Raw genomic sequence first — 27,060 nt, forward strand, 5'->3', positions numbered from 1 at the left:
TGCGTCTGTCTCAGGAACGCCTAAGTATTCACTGACCTAGTCAATGACCAATTAATATTCTCCCACACAAATCCTAACCATTGGGCTCTTTAATGGGAATTTACTTCTTTACTCCTTCAAGGATGCTTGTCAGATCCTTCTGAAACGCCTTGAGCCCATCATTAAGGAAAATCCAGAAGGCACATGGGAAGACTGGGTAAGTGTTCCACTCTCTTACTACAAAAGAGAAAATAATGCAAACCCATACCAAGAGCACCATGGCAACACACAGCCACACCACGTACAGACGCTTCTTCCAAGAGTGGGCAAGATCACCAACGGCCCACAGGCTGAGACGGCTGATCCATGATGTGCACCAGGTATGTGTGGAGAGAGCACGCTGAGAAGAGGAATGGAAGTGTATGAAGAATACCCAGCAGGCCGTGCCCGCCCTGCTTAGATAAGAAAGAAGAGGAAAAGAGTGAGCCTTCCTCAGCCATACACACACACTGATGCACACAGACACACACACACAAATGATGTGATGAGTAAGGAGGAAGAAAACTAAGACATAATTGCTGTTGAATAAATCCCAAGGGAAATGACTCGTGTAATCCAACTTTACAATACCCTATATACTAGCTCATTAGCACAGTTTTCTCACACTTGCACACACACTGTCTGGAGTGCGGACACTTAGGAATGTAGGCCCACACACCTTGTGAATAAGCCCGTGCAGCGCGGACGTGCAGCTGGGCTCCAGGTTAATTATTTCATGCAGACTTCTGAACCCGTCAGGAGGGAATTGTCAGTGGACCAGCTGAGGGAAAAGATATTATGTTGAGTTCTGTTATTGGTAATAAAGCAACAACAATGATCAGATGTCAATTTTAAGACATGTTTTCATTTTGAATGTTTTCATGTTCACCTGTCCGATGGTATATTTATTTTATTTTAACTAAATATGCTCATTCTGCAGATAGAAACGGCTTTTGAACAAAGAATCAGCCTTTCAGCCACAGGATTCTTCAGGTAAAAATTACAATAACATCTTGACTTAGCTGAGAATGTGTGAGGTAACCCAGTCACTCCAGGCCTCCATTCCCTTATTTGTAAAGTATGTTTTCATTATGTGGTCTCTGAGGTCCCTTCTAGGCCCCAAAGTCTGTGACTTCGCATAGGCCTTTGAGCTATGTCCAAAGATATACTAAATAAAAGTACTCCTATTGGGTTAAAAAAAATTAAGACATGATTTACAGCAGCTAGTCATTATTTACTTTATTGTGGAAAAATAAAGAATAATAACATTCTTTATTGTGAATAATAAAAAGAAATAACTTGAAACCCAACTTTACAAATCGTCCCAATACCATAAAAATCTTTCTGTGTTGAAGCTCCTTGCTAGACAGGAGGAGATGGGCAGGTGACCACCACCAGGCAGCATTTGTGTGCGTCCAGCGGTGGGAGGCCCCTGGTAAATGCAGGTTAATGGAATGAAGCCCAGAGAGAAGAGCTGATTGTCAAATTCTGGAAGAGAATGACATTAGTTTAACAATCTAATGAAACAAACCACCGAGAGAGAGAGAGAGAGAGAGAGAGAGAGAGAGAGAGAGAGAGAGAGGGAGAAGTCCTCATGAAGAAAGAAGGAAAGGAGGTTATAAGGCAGCCCAGTGTCCTGTACATTATGAGTCCTGAATTGCTGAGTTTAGTGACCAGGAAGAGAGCAAATCAGCCCCAAGCCAGGTACATTTTCCATTATAAATTAACACATTGAATTGCCAGTCCTTTTTTTTTTTTTTAATTTACTGTCTTTATTGATTTTTCTATTCTGGAAATTTTATAAAAATGGAATAATACAGTAGAAGGCCTTTTTATGTCTGGCTTCTTATAGTTACAAAATGTTTTGAAGGTATATCCACGTTATAGCATGTATCAAAGCTTCATTTTTTTGTGGTTGAATAACATTTAGTTGTATTGCTATGCCATATTTTATTTATTACTGGAAGCAACCTAAGTGCCCATCAGCAAACGAGTGGATCCAAAAACTATGGTATATTTACACAATGGAATTCTACGCAGCAGAGAGAAAGAAGGAATTGCCAGTCCTTTTTTTTAGGGGGGGGGGCGCGGAATCAGCTAGAGGATCCCTCTTGGAATACTGATAAAATCAACTGAGGTTCTCAACGTGCAGAGCTACAGCAGATGCCTAACCTGTCAAAATACAAATCTAGAGGTCTGAGCCCAAACCACTTCTCCCTGTTTGTGACATCCTAACTACAGCACAGAGAGTATCCTCTTTAACATGGAGGCAAAGATTAGTGTTGCTCTAGCTAGGTCGTAAATACAGGTAGCAGTTTAAATGAATTGAAAAGACAGGTTAGCCCTGGCTGGGTGTCTCATTTGTTGGGAGCATTGTCCTGTACACCAAAAGGGTGCGGGTTTGATTCCTAGTCGGGGCACATAACTAGGTTGCAGGGTTCAATCCCTGATCCGGTTTCATATAGGAGGCAACCAATCCATGTTTCTCTCTCACATTGATGTTTCTCTCTCTCAAAAATCAATAAACATATCCTTGGGTGAGGATTAAAAAAGAAGAAAAGAAAAGGTAGTTAAAATAAACAACAATGAAATGCTATCATAACTTCATAACTTTGTAACTTTTAAAATGAATCAATATTGTTTGCAAGCACACACCAACACAGGCATACCCCACACTAAAGGGCTTTATTTCTTCCAACAGGGGCTATAAGGCCTTCATGGACTGGGAGAAAGGGGAGGGAGAACCGTTTCCTTACTATATCTATGGAGCAGCCTGTTCTGAGGTTGAGATTGACTGCCTGACAGGAGCTCACAAGGTAATATAACTTCCCTCCCGGCCAGTTAAAACAATAGCAAAACCTCATTGTACATTAATAGCCCAATTTCGTTATGTAATACTTGTGTACAAGAACAAGAGTCAGTTTCTGTGGGAATGCCTAGAGATCCAGCTTTATCCTGAATTTCCACTTAAGAAGTAGTTCCAGAAGGAGTTGCTTGTGACAGCCTAAAATGCATTGTTTCTTATTCTACTTCAGACAATAAAATCAACCTTCCAAAATTTTTGCAAAAAAATGGAGGGGGTGTTTCTAAAGGAAGATTAAGTTGTATAATCTGAAGGAACAGGTAATTTAGCAAATTTTCTTGAGTAAACATTTTGAAAGCACATAGCAATGTGATAAACTTTCTCCAGAGTCAATTATCCCACGGGGACTACTGATCTAAAGAAATAGATGGGGGTTGGGGAGAGACGGGAAGGGTTGTAAAAATAATTTTGTGTCTGTTATGTAATTGGGCATCCAAGAAACCACGTACTGAAGGGAGTCATATTTAAGCAAAAGTGAATACCCCAAATACCATTCTGGGAACAGATACTACAGAAACCTTAAATAGAATGTAGGATAGTCCAAAGTGTAGTAAGCTTTTATGAAATTTGCAGGATTGACCACACTAAATGTCATTTAGTGTGTCATTACACATCTAAATCCCATGTACAAATTATTCCAATATCATCTTGAGCCATCCTGCCCCAAAATAGGAATGATCAATTCATGTAAAATAGAAAGGACTTTGCTAATACGAACTTAAAAATCTTATTAAAGTGTCTTTGATTTGCCCCATTGTTGATTAATTTGTCCACCATTTACATATTATGTGAATAAACTTTTTAAAATACAGCAAATGAAGGGATATCTAGAGAGCCTTTGCATGTCACTCAAGTTCATCCTTAGGACACATTACTATGATGTCTCCCTTCTCATTATAGATCATTGTTAAGAAGTAACTCATGAAATAGGATCACAGATTGCCCAAACTGTGTGTCCTAATGTTTGTCACACCATGACACACACAGATAACGATGTTTGCACAGCACAGTGTGGCAAGCGAGAAATTTCCGTGGTGGCAGGTGATCAGCCCGCCCCCAGGGCCCAGATGTCACCCACTGTCCAGCCTCAGTGCTGGGTGCCCTGTGCCCCACCTGAGGCTCCACACTAGATGGGAAGCTGTTGTTAGAAATCAACTAGTTTTCTTTTTTATTTTTTTAAAGATTTTATTCAGCTAGTTTTCTGATCCTCCACCTTTAAGGTGGTGTTGCCAGATTTAGCAAATAAAAATACAGGATGCCCAGTTAAATTTGAATTCAGATAAGCAACAAAATAATTTCCTGGTATAAATATGTTCCATGCAATAGTTGGGACATACTTATTATATCTGGGGATTCCCCCTAAGGTCCTTGGTATAAATCCCCAAAGGAATGGGCCTGATGGAATCTTCCAGAATGTATGGTGCCTCCCTTGTTACAGTTTAAGGTCCAGTCATTTCAGGATCAATAGTTAATTCTTTTAATTAGAGACAAATCAGAAAATGTGGCTGGTCAACTAAAACATCTGGTGATTCAGTTAGTGCAAAGCCACCTCTTCCTGTTGTCCAACACCCACAAAGCAAAATAAAGCAGGTTTCAAGATGGGAGTAAATTGAAGGCAGTTCTGAGGTGTGTCCAGTCTCCTGCCCTATTGAGGCTGAGAATGTGTGCAGACTTGTCCCAGTGCCCATAGTAGGTTGTATGAGAGGCCAACATTTGAGTCAAAAGAGCATTTCCTACTCAAAGAGCCAAATAGAGAGCAAGGGCCCAGGTACTGGGCCTAAACAGAGATTGGTGGTGTTAGAACAAGCACTGGACGTGGGGGTAGAAGGAAAGCCAAGAGATCTTCCTGAAACAGCCTGCAGGCAGTTAGGGGCTTTCTTTGGCATGTGCCCAGTGTCAACACAGAAGGGCCAGGTTAGTGTGATGTTTCTCGGGGAGGAAGTAGATTAACAAAGTCTAAGGTGGTTTCCATATTTGCCCTTACTATGTTTCAAGACCTTGCAAAGCCCCAGATTCATATGTACTACTATGGCTGCTTGATTTCCTCGGTAAAACAACACAAAACACCTACACTGAACCATCATGAGGACTAGATGTGTTCATGAGTCATATTAGAGCAACAAATCCAGGTTGAGAATCAGATGAACAACCAGGCTCAGTTATTTACTAAGTGACACTCAAGTACAACAACACACCATGGACCTCAGAGGCACTTAAGAAGAGTCAAAACCACGAACACAAAAGACCCTCTGGGGCCACTGGCAGTGCCAGCACTAACTGTGAAGAGCTTAGTGGCTGCCTGACCACCTCTACTGTTGGCGGAGTTCCAGGGCAATGTTAGTTAACTAGCATGGGTTCTGGAAAAATTTGGGACCATTTGAATAAATCTTTAAAATCTTTTCAAATCAAGTTTTCACATAGAGGTAATTTTGATTTTTGGCAGAAAATCAGAACAGACATCGTCATGGAAGCATGTAGCAGCCTCAATCCAGCCATCGATGTTGGGCAGGTAGGTCCTGGCCCACTGAGATGCCTGCTGCTTCCTGAGGGCCATTGCGGAGTGGGGAGCAGCCTTCTGAAAAGCATCCGGTCTCACAGAGCTTGATATCTTTCCCCTTCAGGTTGAAGGCGCGTTTATTCAGGGAATGGGCCTTTATACCACTGAGGAACTGAAATACTCCCCGGAAGGTGTCCTATACTCGCGAGGCCCAGATGAGTACAAAATTCCAACCATCACCGATGTCCCCGAGGAGTTCAATGTCTCCCTGTTGCCGTCGTCACCAAACCCACTAACCATCTATTCCTCCAAGGTGAGCACCCAAAACAGCCACTGTGCCATGTGGTGGATCGGGCAGCATAATGAAGGAAAACAGCTGGACAAAATAAAAAATAAATGTTAGTCCAGCTCAAAATAGGCTGTTAGAATTTGGAAATGAATCACCTAGAGAAAAGTGGGAGTCGGGGAATCCTGGGCCATGGTTTTCTGGATTACATCCTCTGACACTGAGAACTCTAAAATGCAGCAAAATCATCAATTGGATAGAGTAACACTTTCACTTAAGAACCTTAAACCTAAAATATTAAATGAGAATGAGGGCACAATGCTCCTGAAATCTTAGAAAGCAGTGGCAGCATGAACAGAAAATCCTGGATGAGGCCTCAGAAAACCTGGATTCCTGCCCCAGCCCCACCAGCTCTCTACGATATTAGGCAGATCACTCACCTCCAAGGGGCTCAGGGTCCCCAGCCATACCCAGAAGTAATCTAAAGCAAAGTTTCTCAACTGAAGCAGAAAGGGGTGGGGGACTTCGCCCCTCAGGAAACACGTGGCAATGTCTGGAGACGTTTCTGGTTGTCACAGCTACGGGGAAGATGCTACTTCTCGTGGGTAGAGGCCAGGGACGCTGCTAAATAGCCTTCAATGCACAAGGTAGCCCTCCACAACAAAGAACTATCTGGCCCCCGAGCCCACAGTGTCAGAGAGCAAAGACACCAACCCTCGGCAATTGCTGCGGTAGTGAACTTGCAAATTAAAATAAAGGTCAGCGTGTGTTTGCATTGCTGCACGCAGAGTGCTTGAAAACCACCCTCACTGTGGCAACTTCATTTAGGTTTGAGATGTAGTATTAAAATTTTCTTTAAAAATCTTTTAGAAGACTTCTTACTAGTGGTGGCAAATTAATACCAAATGTAAATAAATAAAGGAGTTCACATCTGTCTTCTGGAATTTTATCATTTCCAAACTGGATCCAGCTTGCAGCCCAGGAGCTTCCTTAGTGCTTATGGTGATGAAGGGGGCAATCTTGAAAGGAAGGACCATCAACAAGGCCTTTGGGTTCTCTTTGGGCTGGAAATCACTCAAAAGGGAAAAGGCAAAGGATGCTCAGAGCCCACAGAAAGCAGCTTTCAGGCCACCAAGAGTAACAGGACAAGCAGGACCCTTGGGTTCCTGTGGTTGTGGCTAGCCACCCACAGGCACTGCAGGAAAATCATGGGTATGCAGGTGTGCACAAAGTATTAAGCAATAGTAACAGGGACCTACCGAGTACCAGGTGTTGTGCTAGGTGCTTTTGCACTTCCTGAATTTCACAACGTCCTGTCAGACAGGTATCAATCAGATGCATTGCCTGCATCTCACTGATAAAAGAAAACAGACTCAGAGAGAGAGTCTCACCCAGAGAAACCCAGGGAGTGAGGGCCAGGATTCAGTTTCAATCTGTACAGCTCAGGAGTTGCAAATTGGGGCCACTGGCCAAGTTTAGCCTGCAGATGTGTTTTCCTTATCCCTCACAGTGTTTTTTAAAGGCAGGGAATTTTACTTGAAAATACACATATCTAAATTCTGTTGAAAAATTGAATGATCTGATCATTTTGGGTGAATTTCTGGAAGGCAGCAATTAGCTAGAACTAAAGAAAGCTGCCTACTTTAGACAGGACACAGGTATCTCAGCTTCACCATAAACCCCACAATTTCTTATTGACCTTCATCTTTTCACATCAGTCATTCATGTTACCCATTTCTTACAGGTGGTGGGCTTGCAACCCATCTTCTGGTACCAAAGCCTGTACTCTTTCTCCTAGACTACCCTGCCTCTCCCGACCCTGGAGTCATAATGAGGCATTTCTCTCTGCCCGTGAAGCTGGCCAGTTCAAGCAACTGGATGTGTTTTTCTGAATAGGGTACCCTCACCACACACACATACACACACACACACACACACACTCCCCTCTGCCTATAGAACGAAGATTTAGCCCAAACAGGATTAAAGATATGGGAAATTCATGTGGTATTGGGATTTTTAAGAGCACTCAAGCTTCATTCAGTCAGTAAGTCAAACAACAAACATTTATTGAGAACCTTTTGCAAGATGCTATACTAGGGCTTGGAGATACAACAGTGAGCCAAACCTGGCCCCTGATTTCTAGTGACTTGTAGTCCAATGTAGAAGCTTCTAAAACGAATGTGCTTTCTTGCAGGGCCTAGGGGAGGCCGGAGTGGCCCTGGGGTCATCTGTATTCTTTGCCATTGCTGATGCTGTGGCTACAGCACGCAGAGAGAGAGACATAGCTGAAGACTTTTCAGTGAAGAGCCCAGCAACTCCAGAATGGGTTCGAATGGCCTGTGCAGATCGGTTCACAGAGATGGTATGGAATTATTGTTCATTTTCCTAAAGATGACTTTTCCTTTTCCTGCTTCTCATACCTCTTAGGTAAACTTATAACCTAATCTGTGTCTAATCAAATTATAAGAAAGAAGTTAAAATCAGCCATAATCCCACTAACCAGGAATCACCATAATACACACACACATAATTTCAACCATCTTTTTTAAAATAAATTATTTACATATAGATACACAATCTTTTTTTTTTAAGATTTTATTTATTCATTTCTGGAGAGAGGGGAAGGGAGGGAGAAAGAGGGAGAGAAACATGGATGGGTGAGGTTGCCTCTCGCAAGCCCCCACCAGGAACCTGGCCCACACCCCAGGCACGTGCCCTGACTGGGAATCAAACCAACAACCTTTAGGTTCACAGGCCACACTCTACCCTCCGAGCCACGCCGGCCAGGGCCAGACATGCAGTCTTTCCTCTGCCCCAGGGCCTGTCATCAGTCTGACGGCCCTCCCTCCACCTGTCCTTTAACTCATATATGTTCACATGTAAAATGTGCCTTATTTACGCACTCATTTACAAAATCAGGACATCCCTGATGTGAGTGTTTGAAAAGATTTGACCAGTGTAAATGGGAGTGACTCTGTGAGCCTCATTCAGAGGAAATCTGGATTGAGAAGATACTTTTTCCCATGAAAGATCACTCAAAAAGTAGTTGCTTAAACCCAAAAAAAATCCCAATTGGCCAGACTCATTTTTCCCACAAACTCATAATCTTTATTTATAGCCATTGGCATAAGTTCTGGAGACGAGGGCAGGGCAGAATGTTTAACTTCTTAATAATAAGCTCCTTGTTACTAAGGCCACTTAGACCATGTCGAGAGTGACCATTTATCCTTCATACGTACCCTCACCTGCAATATTCCTGCTACTCCCTGACCTCATGTGTATTGGAAACAGTGAGAATATAAGCCCTTCAAATCCTTGAGGAGTCAGAGATTCAAGAGTTCCTCTGCTGTGGTCTCCAGACCCGCCCCCCACACACACACCCGCCGCTGCCCGCACTTTGCTGGGCACCAGCAGGAGCCGGCCGTGAGTGGGGCCTCCCAGGGGAAGCAGTAAGAAGGAAGTCCTGACTCGTGGTCTAACAAAGAGCACCAGAAACACAAAATATAGATTCTTTGGCTACTTCCTGTCACAGGAAAAGACAATACCCCTCCATCCATGTAGTAACACAAACCAGAAACCTGGGAGTTGGCCTGGCATTTGTCTCTCTCATTCTCAGTGGCCACTCCTTCACCATGTCCTGTGCACTTTAACCCCTGACAATCTCCTACATCCTGCATTTCTGACCACTCTGCTATGCATTCATTAAACAAACATTTGTTGAGTATCTAATAGGTGCCAGGTGTTATTCTGGGTGCTGGGAATACAGCAGTGAATGAAAGAGAATTATCTCTACTTACTCTCTAGAGCCCCTAAGTCCAGCTACCATCTCTCTAGCCTGGGGCAGAGAAGCCTCCTAGTGGCCTCCTGACACCCACCACAGCCAGAGGTTTGTGGTGTGACAAATATGTTCAGGTCACTCTAGCACACAGGTGGCAAACACAAGGCCCGAGGGCCAACTCTGGCCCTCCACCTTGTTTTATCCGGCCTGGCATTTTGTTTCTACCCAGCGGCAGTGCCGAGCTTCTTGCCCCTAGTTAAAGAGTAGTTACATTTATACAGTCCTAAAATTACATTCAGCCCTTTGAAGGCAACCACGAGACTGATGCGGCCCCAGTGAAAATGAATTTGACACGCCTGCTCTAGCATATGCACAAGGTGAAAAAGTTCCCATTGCTCTCAGGTTAAAGGTAAGACTTTGAAATCTGCCCTGCCAAGTCTAGAAACCTGTAAAGTCCAGTGTGGCAGGCCCCCACCCACCTCTCCAGCCACATGTGGCCCTCCCACCCGGCCTTCTCTCTCCACCCCACCACACTGCCTTCTTCTGTCTGTTCCTTGTTTCAAGGACAGAGGCTCCGCTACACTCCGGCCTCTGCTCGAAATCATCTTCTTTCTTTTCCTCACCTGGCTAAGCCCTACTCGCCTTGCACATATTAGTCATTTTCAAGAAATTAACTTGATACTTTCCTTCTTGCACAGTTTGATGTGTACCCAGCGTATAGTGGTGACCCACATACAGGGCCCTGCTCTCAAGTTGTTTACAGTGGTTTACAGTGTAGCAGAGGAGAAAGAAATAATTCCTGTTCACTGTAAGTGCGTGGCTGACTCTGGGTTATCCCTGTGCATCAACGGCACAAAACTTTTCTAACGTAGCCTTAACCTTTTCTTAAAGTCAGGGGAGTCGTGGATGTGGCTCCCGCCTTGATCATCATCATGTAATCATTCATTCATCCTGCATTCACTCAGTCCCTTCCGTGGGCCCGGCACCACTGGGGATCCAAAGACATAGTGAGCTGGTCAACCTTTGCCCATATGGAGCTTACATTTTATTGGGGAAACCAGACAGTAAACAATATAATTTCAGGTGATGATAAACCCTGTGAAACAAACTGGAAGAGTAGGAGGCTAGAATGCAATGGAGAAATTTATTATAGTTTACTTTTATATAGTTTATTGAGAAGTTTCTCTGGGTGTTTGCATTTAAGCTGAGGCCTGGGGGAAGTGAAGGAGCAAGCATAAAGCTGGCGCTGGCGTGGTCAAGGCAGAAAACAGCTAGTGCAAAGGCCCTGAGGCAGTTTCAATGGATTTAAAGTAGACTTGGACTAAGCAGCTCTCAAAAGTAAATAATAGCCTTCTCTTAAGTCTCTGATCTTGCTTCTCTGGTAGAAAAACCGTAACTGGAAGGTGGTAATTGTTCTCCCTGGCAGAGAGATCAAAGAAATAGAAGGCTGTGGTTGCACCACTTACATCCACATCAGCACGGTGACACCAGGACAGTCCTTCCCATCCACGGCTTTCCTGGTAGCCACCTTCTGTCATGATCAAGGTCTAGTCTTCAGATCTTCAGAAGCTAAGTTCATTCCCTCAGCAGACCTCCTGAAGCTCTAACAGCCCAGCTCCCGTGCTGACCAGTCCCCTTGAAGCGTCTCGGACAGAGCTGAGCCTGTACCAGCACTCACACTTGATCAGACTGCAGCATGGCTTTTAAACTGGAGTATGTCATGACTCTCTCTGCCACACAGTGCTGTGCTGCACAGAACAAGTTTGAGAGGCATAGATACTAACAGTCTCTGCATTTGCCATTGAGTGGTGTTGTCAAACGCAGCTCGTTCTGACAGGTGAGAAGATGGGAGGGTCAGACGTCTGTGTGCTAGATAGAACATGGGCACGGGAAAGTCCAGAGCCTGCCCTTTTAATCAGCTCCTTATAACCATGGGGGGAAAAGTAACAGCCTGACTATGTCTGTTCCTTAGATAGAAATGAGGGCAGCCCTGACTGGTGTGGCTCAGGGGGTTGGGTATCACCCCGCAAAGCAAAAGGTCTCCAGTTCAGTTCGAGGCAAGGATGTGCCCGAGTTGCAGGCCAGGTCCCCAGTTGGGGGTGTGCAAGAAACCAATGGATTGAGTTCTCAAACCAGAGAATTGACTTCTCTCTTCCTCCTTTCCCTTCTCTCTAAAAATATAAATAAAATCTTTTTTAAAAAAGAAATGAAGGTCAAACACAGTACTTTTCCTTTTGGAATTAAATAAAATATGCATTCAAATGCATGTAAAAGCACTGTGTAAATACAAGTCACTCTGTAAATATTAGAGTTAAGGTCTCCATCAAATACCCATAACTGTTAATGACCTTCGAAATGCACCCCTCCCAAAGGCTGTAAAAATTTCCATATTAAATCAAGTTGACCTGGTGAGGGCAGAAAAAATGACTCAACACTAGCAACCTCATTTTTCATGGATTATTAGCTTCAAGCTTCAACAAAAAGCAGGTGTTAGTAGGAAGGCTAGAGCATTTCTGTTGCAAAAGTTCTTGTATTTGAGCAAGCATTTACTGTATGAAAACACTTTCACACGTGTGGCTTTGGTTACCTTGCTAAGGTTTGTTGCTTTTATCCGTGGGCCCTTTCTGAGGTAACTCCTGGCCAGAGCGGTGGAGCTGATGGCGGTTTCAGCTCTGAGCCCAGTGGAACAGCCTGGCTCAGCCAGATGTGGCCACAAACGTTGTGTCTATATGCAATTTCCTTTTGGGGAGAAGAAAGAAAAGTGTGCTTTTTGGAAAATGTGTTTTATGTAGTCATTTAAAAACTATTCATTTTAAAAAGAGGACATTTCTATTTGTTATCATTCACAGTTTCAGGTTAGTACTTTTCCTTAGAAACAGTGATTTCATTTTTTAAAAAACCTTTAGGATTCTCCTAGCCAGTGTGGCCTGGTTGGTTGGAGCGTTCCCATGCACCAAAGGTCACGGGTTTAATCCCTGATCAGGGCACATACCTAGATTTCAGGTTTGATCCCCAGTCAGGATGCATATGGGGGAGGCAGCTGATCAATGTCTCTCTCTCTCTCTTCCTCTCTCTCCCCATCTCTCCTCCCAGCCCCCAAATCAATAAATGTATTTAAAATTTTTTTAAATCTTTAGGATTCAGAGACAAAAAGGATTTCACTGCCCTAAAAATGAGAGAACTACTGCCTTGGAGAGTTTGGCAGTAGGACAAATACAAAAACCTTGTTCCCCTGTTATCACCAGCGGCAAAATGTATTTATCAAAGTAACTACAGAAACGAGGTGTGGGGCTGCCACTGTGGGGAGCCATGTCAAGCCTATTAGCAGGTTCAGTTTCTATCTCCTGGAAGCTAAAATTAGACAACTCAGCTTAGAAACAAGTCTGTAAACAGGTTGCAGCTCACCCCACATTTTGAAGGGGCAGCTTTATAATGCTGACTCATCAGGAATCCTTGCAACCACAACAAATGGTTATGTCACGTGTCAGACTGAGCCCTGGTCCTAGGGTGACTTAATGGGGAAAAGCTTTCCATTCTAGACCAGTACTCAGTTCAGACGGGCCATACCTGCCCTGCCCCTGTCATTCGGTAACAGTGAATCAACCCTTTTCCTCTCCTGGCACACCTAAACGAATTACTAAAATTCCTGTGATACCCCGAAAAATAAATTTTTTGCCGATGACAAAAATTCTATTCTATTGTTGTATTGGATGTTGTCCTTTTTTCAATATGACACTCTAAGGGAAAAGAGGTCAGTGATCCAAGTATTAAAAATTCTCGTGGCACACCAGTTGAAAATAGCTGTTCTCTGAGGTCGGCCTTTACATTCCCCACTTTTTAAACCCTCCTCCATCCCCCTCTCCTGCTTTCCTTCCTTTATAGCACTTCCACCATCACCACCCACGTGTCTCCTTTTCTCTCCCTGCTTCTTTTGCATTTCTAGTTGCCCAGACGCCGTGAGAGCTGGCAGCATTAACAGTGCCACCTGTTCAGTAAAGGCAGCCCTTCCTACCAGATGTAGAAAGAGAGGCGTGTGAACATTTCTGGTGCTGCAGGCAGCCTGGTTTACCTATGCTACTCTCAGCTGGCTCACCCCATGTCCTATGCACAGCCTGGCATTTCTCTGAGCTGGGAGAGGTGTGCAGTTTGTCCTACAAGACTGCATTCTATTTCCTATGGTTCCAGAACCTTCCACAACACGTAGAAACATGCAATCTCCTGACTGTTCTGCTGAAAGCTAAGCCACAGATACCTGGCAGGGCTTTAAAGCAGCACAAACACACCCAGTCCCGTGGACTGTGTGAGATGGGTCGCAGATGCAGACTGCACGACTCAGGAGGTGACTCAGAGTGGAAGCGCCCACAGTGCCTTTCTTCCTCAGAGTGCCAAGCATACTTCCCGTTCCAAGACGCATGCACACACACAAACACAGAGATGCACACACACACACACTTCACATTCTTTTCCCTCCGTCTCACACTGTCTTGGAAGAGGTTTTTCATCACTCTAACAGGCTGTGAAACATGCTTGCCCCAGGACACAGGGACTGAATCTGTTCTCTTCAATGCTTGGACAGAGGCCTTCTTACTACTGAAGGCGGATTATCAGATACTGTTATTAGGTGTATATTTTTGTAACTAAAAACTCTCCTATCTGGTCTCTGCAAGGTCACTCCTTTATGTGGGAGAATCAGGGGAAGAGGAAAGATGGGAGGCACTAAAAAAGGAAGAGGATGAAGCTGGAGGCATTCCTCAGATTGAGAGAGGGAATGAGCAGGGCAGGAGGTGAAACGGGAAGGAGTAACAATGCAGTGCTTTACCTTAGCACAGGGCCCTGGAGGCAGAGGGACCTGGGTTCAAATCCCAGCTCTACCGTTCGTGATTTATTTATATTGTCTGATCACTCTGCTTGCTTATCTATAAAATGGGGGGAGGGAGGAGTGGAGAGAATAATTATAATTACTTTACAGGGTTGTTGCAAGGTTTAACAACAAACTTGATAACACATGACAAGCATTTAGCAGTTGATCACGTGTAGACAGTGGTCAATACACATTGATAATGATGCGATTGAGTCAGAAGTCCCCAAGAGCACCTTTAGTGTCAGTGATTCACGAGGTAGACTCACAGAACTTAGAATACTGTTATATTCATGGTTTGGGTCATTACAGTGGAAGGATACAGATTAACATCAGCAAAGGGAAAAGGCAGTCAGGGCAGAGTCCAGGAGAGACCATGTGTAAGTGTCCAGTGGTCTTGGCCCAGTGGAGCCACACAGACAGCATTTAATTCTCCCAGCAAGAATGTGTGAGAAGATACACAAGGTATTGCCAGCCAGGGAAGCTCACCTGGGACCTGGCGTTCAGGTTGCTTCTTGGGCATCAGTCACAGAGGGATTGGTCACCTGCATAGCTGACCTTATCAGTGTTCATGCCACAAAGCCCAAGGCCTCAGATAAACAAACACACTCTTATCAGACAGGATATTTCAAGAGCTTAGGACCAGGGGTGTCCAACCTTTTGGCATCTCTGGTCTGCACTAGGAGAATAAGAGTTGTCTTGAGCCACACATTAAATACATTGCAACACGTAATCACTAAATAAGATCTCATAATGTTATAAGTAAAAATTTACAATTTTGTGTTGGGTCACATTCACAGCCATCCTGGGCTGCATGCAGCCTGCGCACCGCAGGTTGGACACCCCTGGTGGTGTCATCTCCCAGGAGCTGGTCAAAGGCTAAATTTTTCTTTAGAATGTGCAGGGTTTGGACAACCCAGGCCTACTGAGTTGGTCTTCTACTAAAGAATAATGATGATGAAGATCATGATAAAGAATTCTGGATTGATGGCAACTACTACTGACATTAGGCCCTGACACCAATGAGACTAGACACAGACATATCTCAGAAGCTCAGGTTTATCTAAAAGTGCAATCAGTCTGGATGGCCATCATGAATACATTGCATTCATTACAAATATCAAGAACCAACCAGGGAGCCCTGACTGGTGTGGTTCAGTGGGCTGAGCGCAAACCAAACCAAAGGGTCACTGGTTCAATTCCCAGTCAGGGTACACGCCTGGGTTTCAGGCCAAGTTCCCATATGGGGGCATATGAGAGGCAACTGATCAATGAATGTTTCTCTCTCTCGTTGATGTTTCTTTCCCTCTCCTTCTCCCTCCCCTCCCTCTAAAAATATAAAGTCTCTAAAAAAAAAAAATACTAAGAAGAAAAAATAAGAACCAACTAGGGAGAAAAAGGAGGGAGGAAGGGGTTGATGGCCCCAGGCAAGGGAGAAGATACAGGGGAGATCCCCAAAGGCCGAGGAAGAGCAGCTTAAGTCCCAGGGCTGGATCTCTGAAACCAAAAAAGAAAGTTACGTCTTCACTTAAGCTGCTGGGGAGTAAATAAGACCCAAGAAGCCTGAGGTAGCAAAATAATGAGTATTGATCCGAGTTCCAAAGTGGAAGGGCACTCCTGGACCCTGGTCTGGTGGAAAAAAATAGGAAGCACGTTTTGGAAGAGACTAAAATTGCCATCACTGTTAGCAGAAGAGTTGACCTGAATCTACCTCAGATGAGACTGGGGAGTTCTGTCCAGTATGCAACCCAGCCCAGCCCGGCCCGGGTGGAACGGGCTGATTCTAAAGAAGGTACCCATCGCAGCGCTAAGCAGAGGATCAGGCATGTCCCTTTGACAAGGGCAAACCCAGGCCTCCATTTACATTTCAGTACAGATTAGGAGTGAACAGTAAGACTAGAACTTGTGAAGATCCTGATAGGAGTTGGGGGGTTGTTTTGTTTTTGTCTCCTTTTTGTACTTTTGTGAAATAAATACTAGGAGAGAAGCTTTTTGGAATATTCATAACTTTTCATTATTTGTGGGTAGTTTGTGCAAAAATCATTTGGCTAAAGCTGTAGACAAAGCTGTTCTCAAATCACTAGTGGCATGGAGTCCAGGTCTATATGCCCCAATGCAAACAGCTCTCAGCTTAACCACTTCCCTTTCCTATCCTCCCTGTGAATGTTTTCATGGGATATTCAGATGTGTCAGTGGGGTGGTTGGTAGAGTAGTAATATGGGTGTGATCATTTATAGTTTTAATTTGAACATTTCACCTAAAACGTCAAGGTGTGCTTGAGTGTGATATTCTTAGGTTACCAGAATTACATGCTTATGATTTTGTAATAAAAGATTTTGTAATAAAAAGGGGGGGCATTATTTGTGCCAGACTCTGTATAATTCTCTTGGAGATTCATGTCTTGGAGGCAAAGAAGTTCGGTAACTAATCAAGTGCCTTCTTATGCAGCAACATGAAGTGGAGCAGAAAAAGCAACTCCAGACCCCTCTGTCTCTTCAGAGGTGTCACTCGAAAGGGAGGGTACAGTCCTCTGCCCAAGATAATCCTGCCTCCTCCCATCAGGAAATGTTTCCCAAACCTGCAGGTTTGATATAATTTTGCTGGTGAAATATTGCAGTGGTATTTTGATATTAAGTTGTGAATTTGCTTTTTTTCTTAGATCCCAAGAGATGACCCTAAGACATTTAAACCTTGGTCTATCCCTGTGGCATAACACTGCTGTCATTTCTTTAAAAGGTAAGATGAAGAAGCTAAAAGATACTAATTCAGAAAGAGAAAACAGATCAGCCACTCCTTTGTGTTCTATGGAAATTTAGGATGGCAGGAGGAGTGTATAAGGGGACTAAATGGTAATGGAAAAAAATACAATAAAGATTAATAAAAAAATAAATAAAAGGAACAGAGCAGATAATGGGGGGGGAACTTTAGGATGGCATGAATATGTAAATCAAGTTTCATTTCTAAATCTTTTTTTTTAATTTATATTCAGAGAAAGGGGAAGGGAGGGAGAAAGAGAGGGAGAGAAACATCAATGTGCAAGAGATATATCAATTGGTTGCCTCTCACACACCCCCTACTGGGGATCTGGCCCACAACCCAGGCACGTGCCCTGCCTGGATATTGAACCATCAACCTTCCAGTTCGAAGGCCAGCACTCAGTCCACTGAGCCATACCCGCTAGGGCTCATTTTTAAATCTTGTTCAATATTTTAATCCTTTAACACCAAACAAGCATGACTTTTGATACTGACAAAGAAAAGTCAGGGTGTTTTACTTACCATAACCCTTTTCCTTTTCATTTTAAAATAAAATTTAAAATGAGAATGCTGTGGATTAATATATTTTAAAGATCCTACTCCCTGATATTTGTTTGAGAATCACTACAACTTCAATGCAATACATCACATGAAAATCTACTGATTACTGCATTAATTAATTAGTGCTATTTGGAAGAGTTACCCAATTGTTTTCATTGAGTTCAACTGCTACCATTTTGTACTGCTGCTTAACACAAAATGCAGAGCACTAAGGGCTGGGAGAGCTGACCCTGAAACTACCTGGGAAATACATGCGGATAAAGTTAAACCGCTTTTCTGCACACTTAACAGGCAACCTTAGAAAAACTGAAAGCAGGCCAGAACTACATCATAGATTCAGAGAAACAATAGTTTTTAATCAAACTCTAATTTTCCAATTAAACATCTAAAACAACCCACAGGTGTTAACATATATATGTTTAATTTCATTGTGCTTTGTCAGATGAGAATTTGTATTGATGGTTTTGCTAGATCAGACCAAATAATTGATGAGATTTTCGTTTCTCCCTTCATAAAAACAACAAAAATCAAAACGGGCAACACTTAAAATTATATTTTAAATTAATATAAAATAGTAATTTAAAACATACACCCAGGGAAGGAGGGCAGAATATCTGAGTTCTTTAATTATTCTCTCTCTACCTCTTTCTTTGTAAGTCTTAAAGTTAAATGTGGATATAATGGTAAATCCACTCTAATTCCTATGTAAGTGAAGGTATGTGAAGTGCATAATAGCATTGTGCCCAACATTAGTACTCACTAAATGATAACTACACACACACACACTCAGATGTGCTAAATAGCAAATTCTAACAAATTAAAGACCACCAATGATTAAACTGAGTTGTCAAGTTTTGGTATAGACTTTAAAGACCATTCTTTGATTGTATGGCAAATTTAAAAAACATCCCTGGCTGCTGTAGCCCAGTGGATTGAGTACCAGCCTATAAAACAAAAGGTCACTGGTTCGATTCCCAGGCAAGGCACATGCCTGGGTTATGGGCCAGGTCCCCAGTAGGGGGTGTGTGAGAGGTAACTGCACATTAATGTTTTTCTCTCTCTTCTCTCCTTGCCTTTCTCTCTAAAAATAAGTAATTAAAATCTTAAAAATTAAAAAAAAAATTTCTTGCCACTTTATCACTTGCAGCCATTTTTGTGTGCAGAATTTTCTCCATACTGAGCAATTAAAACAAAATACAGATATAAATTGCATCTTGAGTCCTTAACTGTCATCTTTTACCTGTAATATGTATGTGAATCTCTGATCTCATCTAGCTTCTTATTTTATAAATGAAGACATGGAGGCCAAGGGAAAATAAATAACTACCTAAATGTATTTATTCACATCCATAAAACTTACCCATCCAAATTTTCAACTATTTATTGTTCTCACACACAAAGTTGAAGGATTTATACACTTTTACAATTATTCTCTTTTCTTTTTTTCCAGGTACTTCAGTTTCTTACAAGTGAAAAGACGGCTTGTTAACCTAACCAGACTCCACACTGATATTCTTACACTATTGTGAAAAAAACCAATGACACAAAATTTAGAAACATTATTCAGGTCGGATCATATTAACGAGATGAGTCCTGACTTACAAATTATTAACTTAGACTTTCTATGCTAGAGTCCGCCAGACAGAGCATTGCGATAGTCACAGCAACCAAGTGTAGTGCTGGCAATATCAGGTACACATTGCTGTAAAAGTGAACTTTTCGTTTGTGTCCATCCAGTCTAACTGGGCTGGTAATACAAGTGGTAACCCTAGAATGAAAGACACTTCTCAGTAAATAAATATGGAATTACTTTTCCCAGGGATGTGTTTGATTCAGTGGCCACCCATAGGGACACCACAGAGTTCTACAAGGTTTAGGTTTTATTTTGTTTTTACTGTGGATTGGCTATGGGTCTGTGTGTTTGCATTTGAAAGCAAAGGTGTGGTGTTTCCCTCCTGTAGATCAGCTGTTTGACTTACTGATATTCTTTTGGAACTTGGAGGGCAAGCAATGTAAAATTGTTTTCAATGTAGTATCACAAACCCTTTTATTTTTAAATTCATTTATGAAAAACAATCTGATATCAAAGTTTCAGAAATACTTCATTGCTCAGTTTCCCATATATTGAAGTGGGTCAGAGCAAAAAATTAAAAATTGTAGTCACCCCTATGTTGATAGTTGAAAACAGGCAGGATCCACCAAATTTCATTATGCAGTTTTAGTGGCCTTCAGAAAAAGAGAAACCAGCTTGACCAGAAAGTCAAGGAGGAAACTGACACTCTGTCAGCCAGAATTCACACGATCAGGCTCACCAATCACCAAGCCTTTGACTGTAGTGACTCCTTTAAGTAAACAAAGGGCAGGCCGAGCTGAGAGCGCTTGGTGATTGGTGAGAGAAGGTAAACATTAGACAGGTCGCACAGCCTGGAGGCGGAAGGTCACAGGAGGCACTGAGCCCATCTGATTGAAGGGCCTGGGACACAGCTGTCTACAGGCTCTTTCTCTGCCTTTGGAAGCTCCACTAGGCCACAGGAGCACAAAGACAAGGGAAACAGGACCAGAGAGGTCATAAGCAGGACAAAATTTATGCAAGATTCTTGAACACTTGAGCAGAAGAGTTGGGAAACTTAGTGGGAGCAGCTGGAGTAAAATAGGTTGAAAGTAAAAAAATATTTTTAAAAAATAATTTAAGCCCTGCCAGTTGTTTGGAATCTTGTCCTAATATACCAAACTTGTAGGTTCCATCCCGGGTCAGGGCACATACAAGAATCAACCAATGAATGTATAAATAAGTGGAACAACAAATCGATGTTTCTTTCTCTCTCTTTGTATCTCTCTCTCTCTATTTCTTAAAAATCAATAAATAAAAAATAATTTTTAAATATTTTGGCTCTTGAAAAGAAAATCCATAACTGTGGAATCTAAATGATAAATTTGTTTTATTATTTGTATCATTTTAAATAATCGTGAATAGAATTTTTTTTAATTGGTCTATTAGTGCTAAGATGGCTAGTACGCCATCCATTTGGATGGAAATGGATTCATTTTCCATTTGTCATTACTGGGAACTATAAAACATTAAAAACAGAAGGATCTGAATAAAAGTTGTTTGTGTAACTTGGTGCACTAAAATCTGGATGTCATGGATATGCAAAAAATACTTTTTTTTTTGAAGCCACATACTTTAAACCAGTTTTGGGGGCCTAACAAGCATTGTTAAAGGATGAAAGATGAAACTTACTAAACTTTTTGAATAAGTAATACATCCACATGGCTCAAAAATACAAAAATGTATACAGTACAAGGACGTACTCTCAGACCACCCCCACCCAGCCAGTTCTCCCGCAAGCACAGAGTGTAACCACTTTTATTAGCTGCTTTTCACTTTTTTTTCCTTCAGGAATAGCTGGTCCCCAGAATGTCCAGCCACCCTTATCAAGATTAGAGCTACTCTTGGTTGGTTCCACACACAGATGGGACACAAAGGCCAACTGGTGGGATGTTAGGGGAAGTCTAAGGGGACAGGACAAACACCTGGTTCCTGTCCCTGTTACGCCAGCTGGACCACTGAGCAAGATGCTGTTCCCCTTTCTCTGTCTAGGCAATCCCGCCCCTTTCCCCACATTAGCAGTACCCTGGTGCCCAAATAGTGAAGAACTGTGACTCTTAATGCTCTCTTGGCTCTGGATCCTCCTATTTCTTCCCCCAGGGTCTTGGGTGCACAGGAGGCATTTCACTCTTGCCTTCTGAGCCAGGATTCTCTGAGTGGGTTTTCCCACCTGATCAGGGAAAACAACCTGCTCCCGGCTCCACTCCCAGAACAGTGAAAATTAACACTTGACCGGTCTTATATAATTGGGTAGATAAATAGCAAAAAATATGCTTTCTGATTCAAGATGCCAAAAAAGAAGTAAAAAAAAATTGGGCTGAAATAGTTGGAGACAGAAAATAAAGGCATTTTCTCAGTTCCCCTCCATGACGTTGAAGAGTCGATATTAAGATATCACAGACTATAAAAAAAGTGATCTTTCCTCGGCACGGCCACCACAGAAGGACAGACACCCCCATTCTCTCTTAACTTCACAGTAGGTGATGTCACCAGCTGTGTAGCTGGTCTCCTCCAAACCCTTCTGCATGTGGCTGCCAGGATAATCTTTCTCAACATCTGTAATCCCCACCCTCACTGGGTAAAAGAGTAGCGTTCAACTGAACAGTTTCTTCTTCCAGAAAGGACTGTACATACTATCATCTGTGTAGCGGTCACCCGTTGTTTTTATCTGCATGAGGTCTTTTCCTTAGGGAAGTCACCTGTCCTCCCCTCCATGTAGTCCAGGAGGGCTGCTGGGAAAGGTGTGGGATAAGCTTGGTCAGAGTCTCTCTGCTGAGAGTTAGACTGTTGAGTAAGGGAAACAAGGTCAAAAGGTCCCTGAAGCAGATGGCCTGGATGGCCAGGCCACGGAGAGTAAGTCCACCAGCTCTGCTGAGATCTTAGAGGAGGCCTGTCCCTATCCATGTCACGGCCTGCTTCTTTTGCCCTGGCCTCGATACTGTGACCTTCCCACTACCTTTCCAAGTGGATTAGTTTCCTGTGGCTGCCATAACACATTACTACAAACTGGGTGGCTTATATATTTATTGTCTCACAGTTCTGGAGGCTAGAAGTTTGAAATCAAGGTGCTGGCAGGGCCATGGTTTCTAGGGAAGAATCCTTCCTTGCCTCTTCTGGTGCCTTAGTATTCCCAGGCGTGTATCCAAATCATTCCAATCTCTGCCTCTATCTTTACCTGGCTCTCTTCCCTGTGTGTCTGTGTCCAACTCTTCTTCTCCTTTCTCTTATAAAAACACCTGAGTCCCCTGCTGGAACCCAGGACTACAGCTCCAGTGTATGGGCCCACAGGAGGAAAGGAAACAGGGACAGTGAAGATGGAGGGGGAGGGAAGTGAGGAAGAAAGAAAAGGGAAAAGAGCTGGAGAAAGAGAAAGTTCTGGGAAAAGGAAAGGAGGTAGAGAAGGAGAAAGAAGAAAAAAGGAAAGGAGAAGGGGAAAGAGAAAGGGAAGGAGGAGAAAAGTAAGAGTAAAGAGCAAGACAAAAGGAAAGAGTGGGGGACAGAGAAAGAGAAGGAACAGTTTAAGGGAAAAGAAGAGAAAGAGGACAACAGCATGTTTTCAAAGCCCCTGTTGGAGCCCCTGGAGAAAAATAACCAGATCCTAGTGCCGGGCCTGCGTAGAGCAGGAAAGACCAATGTTCTCCACTCCATAGCTTTAAAAACAGTCCAGCACAGCAAGGCTCCCACCCAAGGTTTCGGTACTGCGTGCATCAACACTGAAGACAGCCAGACGGAGTTCCTGCAGATTGATGTCAGTGAACGCTTCCATTCCTATTGGGAAACGTATGTGTCCAGGGGAATACTCCTGATCTTTCTGGTGGATTCAGCCAATCATAACAGATTACCTGAAGCCAAGAAACACCTTCATCAATTAATGAAAACTCCATCATTCCTCTGGTTGTGTTTGTAAACAAACAGGACCTTCAAATAGACTATCACCTTACATACTCGTATATCCATGAAGCTTTGGCATTATCTGAAAAGAAATGACAGGAAAAGCTTCTTGTTTGGAGCCCAAGTGACTGAAAACGGCTCATGGATATCCTCCATCACGCAAGATGCCCAAGACCTGATGGCACGCCTGGCAACAGGTGTGCAGTGATGAGGCCCAGGCCCTCTGTGCGGCTCACAATCCATGTCACCGGGCATGTTGCGTGGCAGGCTTGATGCCAAAGTTTCCAGTTCCAAATAAAAGAATAAGCCATTTTCTATTTTCCCAATGCATGGTATATATACAAAAATAATGTTAAGCAATTAAGAGCATCATTTTATTTAGATTTTGAACTTTAAAAATATTGGTAAAACAAAGTATGTGGAGGAATTTGGAATTTTAATCAACAAAATTAAAGTGAACATCAGCAAGCATTTATTCCCTTTGTTCTGTTTCAACAACATGAGGTTTGTATTAAAATATTTTAATACATTTTTCTCTTAAGTAACAAAAAAAAGACACTAATCACTGGGCACACTGGGTTCAGGGCCCACTCTAATCCAGTATGACCTCATCTTAACTAATATCTGCAAAGACCCTATTTCCAGACAAGGTCACATTCTGAGTTTCCAGGAAGACATGAATTTGGGGGGATACTATTCAACCCACTATACCAATAAGCCTTCTTTCTGAGGCTGACGTATAATTTTGGGGAGGAAGTGACACTTCCTCCCTTATGTCCTCCTATCTCACCACCTATTTCTCTACATATGTACCCTCCCAGGACTACATTTTATTCCTCCTTTACTTCAGGGTGTATCTCAAACTGATACACTAGTTTGGCTAAGGAAGAACAAACTAATGTCCTCTATTCAAACAGAAAGTATTTATGAAACCTACACTGTCTAACTCGGATACACATGAGCCAGAAGATCTAAAGATTTTTTAAAAAACAAGCTGTAGTTCTTTGGCAAAGAAATCAGGCTTCATAATATTATTGGATTTTAATCTGTTGGAGTCTCTATTTATTTCACTTGCATGTTAAGAAAAATTTTCCAAAACTTGAAAATAAGAGACAAAACATATTGTGGGTTGTTTCAATGTCGTATTCCAGCACTAATAAGCCCGTTAAAGAGTAATTGGATGTTCTAGGGCTGCCCTGTCCACTATGGTCACCATAGCCACATGTGGCTATTGAAATTTAAACTTAATTTAAAAATTCAGTTCCCTAGTTGCCCTAGCCACCTTTCAAGTACTCAGTAGCCGCATATGGCTAGTGGGTAGAATATTGAACAGCACAGCGGAAACCATATCCATCATCCCAGAAAGTTATATTACCTTCTATACTGACAGCACTGCTCTAGGGAAATGTAATTTTATGTATTTACTGTTTATTATAGGGTTCAGATTCTGAAAAGTTAGGTCTTGAGGCAGGCAGTCTCTAGAAGCTGGAAAAGGCAAAGAAATGGATTCTCCCCTAGAGTCTCCAGAAGGAGCAAGACCTGTCCACCCTTTGATTTTAGCCCAAGACACTTTGGTTTTAGCCTAACGAGACCCATTTTGGACATCTGACCTCCAGAACTGTAAGATAATAAATCTGTATTGTTCTAGGCCACCAAGATGGTGGTAATTTGTTATGGCAGCAATAGGAAACCAATAGAGGTGTTCACTTGTAGAACAATGAAAAATTGCAAATGATCTCTGTGTAGTTAAAAAAATAATCCCGAAGGTTTCAGTTTTTTGCCCTGTAGGACATTAACAAGTTTCATTTTGGTTTTTGGATTTTGCGGGGGGGGGGGGGGGGTGCCTACCTCTGCAAACTGATTCTGACATATCAGCTTTACATGTCTTCCTTTGAACTTCTGTTATCATCTTTGCTCCCTCATTGACTGTATCTTTGACCTTGCTCACTACATCTTGTGTAAGAGTCATGCTTTAGTATGAAAGTTAGATGCTGACATGCAGCTAACAAGAAAAAAAACAGACCCAGGACTTGGAGATATTTTTATGACAGAAGAGCTTACACAATGAACATAGTTATTTATAATTTAAACAAAGAAATGTCATTTCTACAATAAACATAATTTATTAATTTATCAGTTACAGCACCTTCTCCATACAGTGCACAAATCTTTTTTTGTGTTTTCAGTTGTGTTTTTACCCTTCTTGAAATAATAAGGCATATTCTGAAAATGTTGCTTATTTTCTTCCATCTTCAATATTAAAATGGCTACACAAAAATTCACTAATTTTATTTATTTTTCTTAAAGATTTTATTTATTTATTTTTAGAGAGAGGGGAAGGGAGGGAGAAAGAAAGAGAGAGAAACATCAATGTGTGGTGGACTCTCATGTGGCCCCCACTGGGGACCTGGCCCACAACCCAGGCATGTGCCGTGACTGGGAATCGAACCGGCGACCCTTTGGTTTGCAGCCAGTGCTCAATCCACTGAGCTACACCAGCCAGGGTTTGATAAGTTTTTTTTTAATGCATGCTGATATGACAGCTGTCACAATGTAATCTAAAAAAATTGTTTTCAATGAAGTTCAAGATAACTAAGCTCTATTACAGCCATCTTACAGAAAGAAACGAAATGAACTTTTTGGCCAACCCAATACATATATGCATACACACATGCACATGTATCTATGAGTGTGTGTGTGTGTGTATATATTACAATATTTAAGGCATAATCACAAACTATCCAAATCTATAATCTATCCAAAGCATAGTAATATAAATACTTTTCCCAGATCATTTTCCAAGAGAAGCAATGTGCTTTTCAAAACATGCCTTTAGTATCTTCTAGTAGCTGGAATAAAGACCTATTTTTAGTCGCCCCTGAAAAAGAAACATTTATCTAGCTATTTCCACCACCAAAGTTCAAGTAACAAGTTACGAGTTCACATGTTGCACCTAGCACATTTCTGTTAAATAGGCTGAAATTTTACATTAAAAAGTACTACGGAGAACTTGCCCCAATGGCCAAGTGAAAAAGATCAGCAAGTCCTGCCTCCAAAAATACTAGAGAACTGCGCAAAATTGCCCCGAACTACCATTTCAGGACTCCAGAAATCAACCAAAAGCTAATAACAAATAGAGAAGTGTTTATTTATGAAAAACTGCTAAACTTTAGGTAACAATAGGGGTCTATGGCACTCTTTTCTGGAAGGAAATAATAAAGATCAAAGTGGAAATCCATGAAATAAGAAAATAAAACAAAAACATAGAGAAAAATTAATGAAACCAAAATATTTTGTTTCTTTGAAAAAATCAACAAAACCAATAAACCTTTAGCTATAGTGACCAAGAAAAAAAAGAACACAAATTACTAAAATCAGGAATGAAAGGAAAATAACTAACACCTTTATAGATATTAAAGGGATTATCAGAGGATACAATGAACAATTTTATGCCAACAGATTAGACAACTTAGATGAAAGGAAAAATTACCAGAAAGACACAGAGTACCAAAGTGGACTCATAAAGAAATAGAAAACACAAACAGATTATAAGGACTTGAATTATTCATTGAAAATCTTCCCACAAAGAACAGCCCAGGACTAAATGGCTTCCCCAATGAATTCTATCAACTATTTCAAAAAGAAATAGTGTCAATCTTACACAAATTTTATAAAGAATGCCAGGAATAATTAAGAAAATATTTTCATTCATAAAATCAATCTTCATTAAAGTAGGGAAGCCAATCGGGCCTATCAATGATGAAGAAAATTTCCAAAATACTATTATCATAAGACATTGTCTTGAATATTGCTATTATTTTACCAAAAACCTTATTTACATGCTGGAGTTTGCAAAAACTACAAATTACAGAATTCTTAACTGAGCCTTGAAGTCTGAATAACAAAATCTTGCATAACACTAACAAAGATAAATAAGATCTCG

At 41.9% G+C, this 27,060-nt stretch overlaps 1 protein-coding gene and 1 pseudogene across 2 annotated transcripts in view; both read left to right on the top strand.

The window, feature by feature from the left end:
- The window catches only part of LOC112307752 (aldehyde oxidase 2), a 75,797-nt gene extending 55,296 nt beyond the window's left edge, over nt 1-20,501 (top strand). For both annotated transcript variants that reach the window (XM_024563886.4, XM_024563887.4), the window contains 8 exons: nt 122-196; nt 959-1,011; nt 2,720-2,834; nt 5,325-5,390; nt 5,503-5,691; nt 7,859-8,026; nt 16,960-17,036; nt 19,068-20,501. In XM_024563886.4, the coding sequence (XP_024419654.2) occupies nt 122-196; nt 959-1,011; nt 2,720-2,834; nt 5,325-5,390; nt 5,503-5,691; nt 7,859-8,026; nt 16,960-17,013 (720 nt within the window). In that variant the 3' untranslated portion in view covers nt 17,014-17,036; nt 19,068-20,501. The remainder of the gene's footprint in view (nt 1-121; nt 197-958; nt 1,012-2,719; nt 2,835-5,324; nt 5,391-5,502; nt 5,692-7,858; nt 8,027-16,959; nt 17,037-19,067) is intronic.
- Nucleotides 20,502-22,061: 1,560 nt separating this feature from the next.
- On the top strand, nt 22,062-23,343 carry LOC112307630 (ADP-ribosylation factor-like protein 9 pseudogene; annotated as a pseudogene).
- Nucleotides 23,344-27,060: the final 3,717 nt, after the last annotated feature.

This window comes from Desmodus rotundus, chromosome 2, assembly GCF_022682495.2.
Source record: "Desmodus rotundus isolate HL8 chromosome 2, HLdesRot8A.1, whole genome shotgun sequence".
NCBI classification, from domain to species: domain Eukaryota; kingdom Metazoa; phylum Chordata; class Mammalia; order Chiroptera; family Phyllostomidae; genus Desmodus; species Desmodus rotundus.